The 10,095-nt window shown below is 47.9% G+C and overlaps 1 protein-coding gene across 6 annotated transcripts in view; it reads left to right on the forward strand.

Moving 5' to 3' along the window:
- Nucleotides 1–8,566, forward strand: part of BCAS1 (brain enriched myelin associated protein 1) — a 96,132-nt gene extending 87,566 nt beyond the window's left edge. For all 6 annotated transcript variants that reach the window (XM_068565820.1, XM_068565821.1, XM_068565823.1 and 3 more), the window contains 2 exons: nt 4,248–4,511; nt 7,505–8,566. In XM_068565820.1, the coding sequence (XP_068421921.1) occupies nt 4,248–4,511; nt 7,505–7,579 (339 nt within the window). In that variant the 3' untranslated portion in view covers nt 7,580–8,566. The remainder of the gene's footprint in view (nt 1–4,247; nt 4,512–7,504) is intronic.
- The last annotated feature ends 1,529 nt before the right edge of the window (nt 8,567–10,095 follow it).

The raw sequence follows: 10,095 nt of genomic DNA on the forward strand, positions 1-10,095 counted from the left end.
CTTTGGATCCAGACGTCAGAAGATTGGTGTGTACTATTGGGAGATGACAAATGCTTAGTTTAACTTTGGGGGGTGGGAATAGACATTCTCTGCTCCTTTTAGATTTGCCCTCTGAGTTATAAAAGCCTTAGTTGATGTTTCCATGAAAAACCCAAGAAATTCCCAGCCTGGGTTGGCTTCCAGTGCCTGAATCAAATGGGATGTTCCAGTAACCTTGTCCTCCAGCTTCCTGCCAGCCTCCCTGGGTTCTAGGAGAGGAGACACTCGGATTATTCAGATGGGAATAATTTTTGTTATAAATTTTGAGACAGCGTCAAGCCCCAAGCAAAGGTTCTAATTCTTCTGCATTTCATGACAACGCAATCATGCACAGTTCAGATTCTTAGCTCACTCTGAAGGTAAGGAACCGGCCATGTATTGTTTCCAGAAGTTCATTTCTAAGCCATTCTAAAAAAAACTTAGGCCGAATAGGGATGGAGTAACCATGTGGTAAATGGATATGACACACTGAAACCTCCCCTCTTGAAAAAAAAATCAGTGTCCCATGAGAGCTGTTGGTTTGTAGGGACTTCCCACTACATACCCGAGTGATGTGCTAAGGGAAGTATTTTGGAAACACTTGGAAGGTGAGTTGCTGGCCATTCATTCAGCCCATTTTGATGGCGATCTACCATGTGTCAGGTGAGGTGCTGGGGATAAAGCAATGGAAGAGAGACAGAGGAGTTTCGTGCTCCGGAGGGAATCAGAACATTTCCAAGTGAGCAAAGAAATCCCCGCGATGACTGCAAACATGAAGAAAATTCAGGGGCTTCCTTGGTGGCGCAGGGGTTAGGAATCTGCCTGCCAATGCAGGGGACACAGGTTCCAGCCCTGGTCCGGGAAGACCCCACAGGCTGCGAAACAACGAAGCCCCTGCGCTATAACTACTGAGCCTGTGCTCTAGAGCCCGTGAGCCACAACTACTGAGCCCGCGTGTCACAACTACTGAAGCCCATGCTCCTAGAGCCCGTGCTCCGCAACAAGAGAAGCCCGCGCACCGCAAGGAAGAGTAGCCTCCACTCGCCGCAACTGGAGAAAGCCCGCATGCAGCAGCGAAGACATAACGCCGCCAAATAAATAAATATTTTTTTAAAAAATACAATAGGGAAAGGTAGTTAAAAAAAAAAAAAGAAAAGAAAATTCAGCAGTGTTCCACAAGAAGGGGGTCATTCGTCCTTAGACCCTCTAATCAGGGACTGTGTCTCCAAGGAGGTGATGACATTTGAGCTGAGACCTTCTGGGAAAGAAGCAGTCATCTGAAGCCCTGGAGACAGACCGAGCAGAAGCACAGCCAATAGGAAGCTCTGAATTGAGAATAAGTTTGTTCAAGAAAAAAAAGCACCGTGTGGCTGGAGCAGAATGAGCCGGGGGGTGGGGGGGACGGGACGGGGGGGGGGACGGGGGGTGGGGTGGGATAGAAGATGAGGCTGGAGAGACACGGGGACTCGATTCAGCAAGTATATTTCTTGAGCGCCTTGTCTACACCCGCAGCTTGGACGCACAGCCCCTCAGAGTCACTGCTGGTAGTGTTAAGCCAGGACGACCAACTGATCCCAGTTTGCCCGGGACGTTCCTGGTTTTAAAAATGCAGGTTCCATATCCTAGAACCCCCTCACTCCCAGACAGACCAAGACAGTTGGTCCCTTTATGCTTGGCATCCAGACACTGTGTGCAGTGAGCTTTCCATTACTAGCTAATTTAATCCTCACTTAACACCATGAAGTATGATTTGTTTGTTTGTTACTCCCACACAGAAGAGGAAGCTGAGAGATCACACCATTTATTCCAGGTCATACAGCAAGGATGTGATGAAACCAGAACCACACCATGTGTTTGTTTTTGTTTTTTTAAATTTTTTATTTTATTATTATTTGTTTATTTTTGGCTGCGTTGGGTCTTTGTTGCTGCGCGTGGGCTTTCTCTAGTTGCAGCGAGCAGGGGCTACTCTTCGTTGTGGTGCGCGGGCTTCTCACTGGTGGCTTCTCTTGTTGCGGAGCACGGGCTTTAGGCACTCAAGCTTCAGTAGTTGTGGCATGCGGGCTCAGTACTTGTGGCTCGCGGGCTCCAGAGCACAGGCTCAGTAGTTGTGGCACACGGGCTTAGCTGCTCCACGGCATGTGGGATCTCCCTGGACCAGAGCTCGAGCCTGTGTCCCCTGCATCGGCAGGCGGATTCTCAACCTCTGCGCCACCAGGGAAGTCCACACGCCATGTTCTTTTGACTCCAGACACTAAGCTTTTAGCTACTCACTGTACCTTAAAATCTTCTATGCAACAAAAACAGTTAACATGGTGTTTGAGCAGGGTCACTGGTTTCTGGCCTTTGTGCAGAGCAGCACGGTGGGAGTTTCTGTCTCTTTCTGAGGCGAGTATGTGCTCTGGGCCCTCTGTTATACTTGACATCTGTATCTTAGCATTTGCTACAACTTCGGCAACTGGGATCTAACAAATATTCAGGACGTGTGCTTGTAAAACATCTTCTTGGGCTGCACTGGATGTCTGAGGCTTTGTTCTCCAAGGAGTTCTGCCCTCCAGGGGGGCGCTGCAGCCTGGGGAGGCCTTCAGGATGGGAATTTTCTCTGTCTTCTTGCTCATTTCTAAGGGGTGTGTTTGATTCACGGATGTGAAATGACAGTTCTATGCCCTCTGAATCAAAACTGCCACTTTGTCATAGAACTTTGTGACTTGGGGACAACACATAAATTTTATGAATCATAAGTTGTAAATATGTATCCAGTGGGCCAAATGTAGCCCACAGGGATAATTGTGTTGTGGTTGTTTGCTGTGAACAGGGCTTTAAAATTTTCGATGTCAATATTTTTAAATTGACATATTTTGCATTTAAAATAATTCGATTTCAAGTTTCCATTGAAAACATACAAGATATGACAGCACTGGGGCTGTAATCCTACATCGTATCTTTTGGTGGGTCTGAGCAGTTGTTGCCCCTTTAGACAAGGCATGTGGCATTCAATTCACCACAATCCCCCCTACTGCAAATTGTCTCCCCAACATCAAAGCCAGCATAGCTTGAACTGTTTTTCGTACACTAGAGAAATATTTCTTTGACCTTATGCTGCTTTCACAACTGGGGAAATAAGTTCACCATATGATTATTCTTACCCCTAGCCTCTTTCATGTTTTCTTTTTATCTGTCTGGCCCCCAGAGTCATTTCAGTTCAAGTAAATTATGGGAAAAAGTCTTTTACTTCCTAACAGATTTTTGGTTGTCTGTAATTTACCCAGAATTTTGGATTTTACAGCCTTACTCCTCGAAATTGTAGGAACCAAGTAGGAACGCAAACATTTCACTTTACCATGAAAAGATGTATGTTCAAAACTAAAACAATTATCTTCTTTTACCACTGTTTTATGAAATGACTGTTTCACGCCAGAAATTAAGATAGACATAATCATGAAGAAAAGACCAGGCATCCCCAAGAAGAGTCACATGTGGTTGCAAGTGGGAGAAATCCTCTCAAAGCTGGCTCATACAAAAAGGGGCTTCAGGAACAGCTAGATCCAGGGGCATGTGCGATGCCATCCATACGTGGGCTCTTTTTCCCTTTCTCTCTCTTCATCTCTCAGCTCTGCTTTCCTCTGTGTCTCATGGTTTATTTTTCAAGAAAAAAGAAATTCCACTTGCAGGAATTTTTCTGTAAATGGTGGTGGTTCTGGAAGCTCCAGGCTTTCATCTTCACAGCTTCAAGTTCAAGGAAAGGGAACTGACCTCTCGGTTGTTTTAGCAAAGCCCTGAGATTAGCTCAGGTTTAGCTGCCTTTGGCCAGCTGGAACCAATCCCAGCATCCCAGTCACATGCAGTGCTCTGACTGGCCAGGCCTGAGTCATGTGCCCTTTGTTCAGGGATGAAATTAGTGTGTCGAAACCACAGGGAATAAACCAGAGAGAAGGGTGGTTCTCCAGGGAAAACCCAGGTTCTAGTTCCCGAAGAAGGAGTAAAGAATGCTTGCTGGGGAAGTTTTCATTAATGAATGAATGATCAGATTGGTAAATAAATGTCCCCACTGTGACCTCATACCAGAAAAAGTATTTCCACATTTTTCTTATTTTTTCCCATCTCACCCAGGAATCCTGAACACGTAGACACCATCCAACCTTTGAACATCTCTGTTTTAACACGTTTACTCACCTGCTACTGAGCGTTGTCTTGCAGCCACTAGAAATGCATTTTGTTTGAACTTGCTCTAGGCCTCAGAGTCGACTGAGAAGGCGGTGGTGCCGCCGGAGTCAGAACCGGCAGCCGCTGGCCAGAAGGGCAAGGAGGGCGCCTCCAAGGACAGGAAGGCGTCCGCCGAGCCCGAGAAGCAGAAGAGCAGCAAGCCGGAAGCCAAAGAGACGGCCCCGCGCGCGGAGCCGGCCCCGGGGGAGGTGAACTCGCTGCGGGACGGGGACAAGCCCCAGAAGAGGCTCGAGAAGCGGCGACAGCCCCTCGGGGGCTTCTTCAAGGGCCTGGTGGGTGGACGCTTCGCCTCTTCTTTCTGGGCTTTTGGGCCGGGGGTGTGGGTCCCGCCTCCAAAGGGGACCGGCTGGCCAGGGGGTGGCTGGGCCTTGGCCAAACACCGAGGACCTGCTGTGTGCCGGGCGCAGAGAGCAAGGTGGGCGCAGGCATCGCTTTTCCGCGGCCACAGGCAGGTGTGATGCTGATTGGCTGGGGGGGCGGGGGGCGGAGCTGGGAGGCGGGGGCGGAGCTGGGAGGCAGGGGCGGGCACAGGAAGGGAGCCTGAGGGTGAGGACGTGGCCTGGCCTTGGGTTTGAGAGGAGGGGGCGGGGGCTTCTCAGAGGTTCCATGTGAGGAGGGACCTCAAGTTAACCTGTAGAGGGATGAGGCAAGGAGAAGTCTGAAGGCAGGTGAGGTCCAGGCCATGGGAACAAAGGTGTGCGGGAGAGACAGCACGGATCTGAGGCTCAGTCTGGCTGGAGGAGAGGGAATTCAAGGATGGGGTGGGTTGGCAGGAACAGGTGGTGATGAGAAGCAGGGATGCTCGTCTGTGGCCAAAGACAGCCTTGTGGGGTTTCCACCAGGGAAGCTGCTCTGAGCCTGGCCCTGGGTGGTGGGTATACAGACCAGGCTAAACTTATTAGCTCCTTCCCTCTGGGGAAGTCCAGTGAGGGGTGAGTGGAGGCCAGACATTAAATAATGAATTAAGCTTGGGGTTCTTTATTTATGTCTATTTGGTTCTTCTCTGTCTCCTTCTCCAGACTGTTAGCTTAGGGAAGGCAGTGGCCAGACCTGTCACGGGCAGACGTGCTGTCCCCTCCGTCCCGCCACCCACCCCCGCCAGCGTGTGGCCAGAACACAGTCGGCACCCAGGCAGCGTCTGTTGATGAACGAATAGATGGAGTGAAATATGATACTAGTAAAGGTTTCATTATATCTGGGATAACGTAAATCCTGGCAAACAGGGGGAGTCTGAAGAATCATCACCCAAATAAGATGATCAAGCGTAAACTAGGAGAGACAAGTGAACTCATACCCAGGGCCCGTGGGAACGTGGGTTGAGCCAGGAGGGCCAGGCAAGGAAATACTACTGGCATCGGCTATGGGGCCAGTGAACTGGGGTTCACCTTCATGTTGCAATGAAGATGGGGTAGTTACGTGAAGCAAACTGCCCTAATCATTCCTAACTATTCCGTTTCATGAATATCTGTAGACATTGGTGCTCTCTAATATTATAGATAGAGGTTAGGTGGGGGCTGTGGTTCCTCTGGCCCCAGTTTGGTCTTTAGAAGCATCTCTGGGGAGTTTATTAGAAATACAGAATCTCAGGCCCCAAGTTTAAAATTTTATGATCAATGTCATCTATTTCTGTCTCATCTTTGTGTCCTTGAGTATGTGTGTAGAACCTCAGTTTGAGGCTCACTTTCTAGTGGGACACATGGAACTATAAAGTAGATAAATTAAAAAACAAAAATGTGAGTGTGGGAAGTCACGGAGGGGAAATAAACACGGTAATGTGATAGGGTTACGCTGGGGATGAGGACAGCAGTACGTGTGCAACTTGGAATCTATGGATCCAGAAAGTGTTTCTGAGGAGATAATATTTGAGATGAGACAGGATTGATTATCGGTGCCAGACAGGAAGAGAGCAAGGCTCTTTGTTCCAGGAGGAGGGAACAGCATGTGCAAGGGCCCTGGGGTGGGAATGCGCTTTGTATGTTTGAGGCCCCCCCGTTGGTGGGAGGTGGTGAGCTAGGTGAATAATAAAAGTCGCTAAGGTTGGAGCAGTGGGCAGCTCATGCTGGCTGTACAGGCTGTGCGAAGAATGTTGACATCATCCTACTTAAATTGGGAAGCTATTAAAGGGTGTTAAGCAAGGAAGTGTTGGACCTTTGCTTGTAGCCTTTAAAGACTATTTTGCTGCTATAGTGCAGAAATGGCTATAGAGTGGCAAGAGCAGAAATAGATGCCCTGGGTAACACTTCTAGGGTTACCTGGGAGAGCCAATGGCGGTTTGGCATTGTGATGCCTGCAGAGATGCCAAGACGTGGGCAGGTTCTACATCATAATTACAGTTCAAGTCACCAAGCCCTTCCTCTGAGGCTGTGCTTCACTTATATTTATCACCTCTTTAATTACGGCAATGTCCCTTTGAGGTAGAAACGCTTATTCTTCAAATTCTCCACCTTCCCATTGTCAGGAGACTCCCAACAGTGGTGGAGAAGGAGGGAGGGGTTTCCTGCCACTTTGCAAGGATCCGATCAAGCCCTGAGGACTGCCAGGCTGGACACATTTCCCTGGGGTTGTCTGACCCCTTTCCTGAGAGGGCAGCGCCGGCAGCAGAACTGGCACCAGCCGGGGGCCCATCGAGGCCACGCCGCCTACAGGAAGCGAGCCTCTGGCCCCCCTCACCCCCGCCCAGCCCAGCCTCAGCCCTCAGGCTAGCCACTCCCTGTGTGACCTTTGCCCTCCCAGTGACATCCCCTTCATTCTGCCCCTTTCTCCCTCCTCCTCCGTATGCTGCTTGGATTCTAACAGAAAGCAGCCTACTTGGTATTACATGAAAACTTTGCAAAGATACGTTTTGTAAGAAAAGTAAACAGGCAGTGTGGTTAGAAAGTGATTCGAGAGGGTGACGGAAGTGAGCTCTAACTGCGGCAGGTTTTCTACACCCCAGGTACTAAGTACATTACAAGTCAGGACTCACTTTATCTTGGAACAACCCCCTCCGAGATAAATGTTATCACCTCCATTCTAAAGATGAGGAAACTGAAGCACAAAGAGTTCAGCCATTTGTCCAAGATTTCACAACTGCTAGAAAGTAATATAACCTGGCGCTGAACTCGGACATCTCATTGGAAACCGTTCTCTTACCCACTGCCCACGAATAAGGTGTATTTATGTGGCACAGCGCCTGGCACAGAGTCAGTGCTAAATAAATGGCAGTTGTTGCTGTTGATATTACAGCTCTTCACTAGGATGCAACTTCTTGTATATTTCTCTCCAGGGACCAAAGCAGATGTTGGATGCTCAAGTGCAAACAGACCCCGTATCCATCGGACCAGTTGGCAAATCCAAGTAAACAAATCACCACGGTTCCCACCAAGTTCTGCCACCAAGAGGTCTTCTCCCTACTCCATCTCCTCCCCAACCCGGCTCCATGTATATATGTTTTCTTCTGATGGCCATCAAATGAAATTCTGCCTACAAATTAAGCCTGAGCTGTTGTATATTGAGGTGTATTATTTCTGTCTCTGGTCCAGTCTTTCCTGGTAAATAACTGTCAAGATGGTTTAGCAGGTTAACGAGTCAGGTCAGAAGAGTCGATGGTTGCCAAGCAGGTGGGGGGAGGGGGCCGAGGACTGCCTTCTGGTGAAGTTATGAAAAATGGCCGGTGACGAGTAAGTTGCAGAAGGAAAACGCCTGCCTGAAGCATCCTCTCAGCTTGAAGAGGGAGAGACAAGAATCTTTTGTTTAAGTTCACATCTCAAGGAGGGAAAACGTGGGCTCTGTGTTGGGAGGTTGCCAATTTTCTGGAACGGAATGTGTGGGGAATGACAAAGGAATGAATAAGAGTTGTTTTACAAATAGGGTCCTTGAACGTTACTGACGAGGGGGAAAAGATTGACTGGAGAGGGCTTGACATAATTTGGGAAAACAATTGCTTTTTGAGGCTTAGTGACAAGGGCGGGGATTACAACTTCAAAAAAAAACAAAAAAACAAACCAAACCGAATAAATGAAGTTGCGAGTTTATTTTGCAACACTAGGGGGCGCCAAGGTCTCCATTTTCATCCCGCATCCTGCATCCCTAACAAAGATTTCGGTCTCTGCAATCTTACATTATTAATGTTTCTCAGATGGCTGAGGGGCTTGCTTCATCTGTTCTGTCTGACACTTATCTCAAGTCTGTCTGTAATTTCCTAATGTTCTCAGGATGTGCTCTGATAAAACCCTCCCTATAACCCCAGTTAATAATAAAAATTTACAGAAGATTATTCAAATACCTGAGTTTTTTTTAATACTTGTACAGAGGAGTACATAGGACGATGAGTGTATTAAAATGTAATCCAAAGTAGCCATATGATTGACTGATACCATGTTACTGTATCTTTTTCTGATTTAATAAAAAGTACATTTACATCTGAAGGATCTTTTAATTTTCAACTTTGAAAGCAGGTCTCTCGTGCTCTATGTCTGAGATGCCTTTATCTTCCACAGTAGAAAATCAGTGCTTTTCTTCCATCTTATCTATTCTCCCAGATCCTTCTCAATTTCCTTGTATGTGGGCACATGCACATACAAATGTGTGCACATGTATATTTGTATATACGCACACATGCACATATATACAAACACTTTCTTAAGCCACGCTGCCTAGAGCAGAGCCTGAGACAGGGATTCAGATGCACGTGTTATGCTGAAGGAAGGCTTCCAGGGGAAAGGGAGGAAGAGAAGGACAGGGCAGGGATTGGTCTCAGCTGGAGTTGAGTTTCGTCCTGATCTGCCAGGGGGCCCTGGAGCATGAATTGCACCATAAAGTTGGTTATACCTACGGGCAGGGGTCCGGCCTTTGTCCCCTTGTTGGTGAGCCATGGGCCACCCTGGGAGGTATCAGGACAGGCAAGCTGCTCCCATTGAGCTGAGAAGCTGGATCCCTTACCGGCTGGAGGATGAGGGTCATCCCAAGTGTCCACTACAGGTACACATGTATACATGCAGGCATGTATTTATACCCACATATGCACACATTCATACTTATAGTTACTTCTATACAGGAATAGATAAATGTGTGCACTCATTCCTAATCATACACAGGCAAACAGACACGTGTAACTGACAGAACCACATGCATACACTGACTCATACAAATCCATTGCATGTACAATCCATCACACAGTGATTGGAAATAACATTGAACATCCTCTCCTGACAAGTCTATACCTTAGGCAAATAAAACAATGGCTTAGGCAAACAGGCCTTTGGAAAATGTGTTCGGGACAAAAATGTTTCTAAAAAAACAAATTGGGAGATCCTTGGCTCCTGGAACCCACTGGCTCCCAGCTTGGGCTGCCTGAATGCTCAGTTTCCAATAAAGACCAGAGGCCTTTTCCTTGCAGAGGGGTTGGTTTCTTCATCCCTCCTGACGGAACCTGGAGAGTCCTCAGTGTCTGTGACCCACCCAGCTCAGAATGACCTCATGCTGCTTCATGTCTGCATGCTTAACTTTGCCCAAATCAAGAAAAAACAAAACATTGGGGAAGCCCTTGGTGGGGGGATGACTTTCCCTCCACCATCGCCATTACAGTACGTGGGATGATTCAAGGCAAACAGGCAGCTGGTTACTGCTTTGTCTCTAAACACCAGGGGGGTTGCCTGGTGTGACCTTTGGGCTCCAGACCATACCAGTCTATTGAGAAAGGTGACAGTATTATTTGCAAGCTTCACCTCACTGGACACAGGGGCTTTTTGCCCTGAAGAGAAATGTCCCCAGGCAGGACTGAGTCACTAATGTAGAAGGAGCCCTCCCACCCTCTCCCGCCCCAGAAAAAAATTTTTTAATTTTTAAAAAGAAGTTCTCTGCTGCGAATCTTGCTGG

This window comes from Eschrichtius robustus, chromosome 16 (genome assembly GCF_028021215.1).
Source record: "Eschrichtius robustus isolate mEscRob2 chromosome 16, mEscRob2.pri, whole genome shotgun sequence".
NCBI classification, from domain to species: domain Eukaryota; kingdom Metazoa; phylum Chordata; class Mammalia; order Artiodactyla; family Eschrichtiidae; genus Eschrichtius; species Eschrichtius robustus.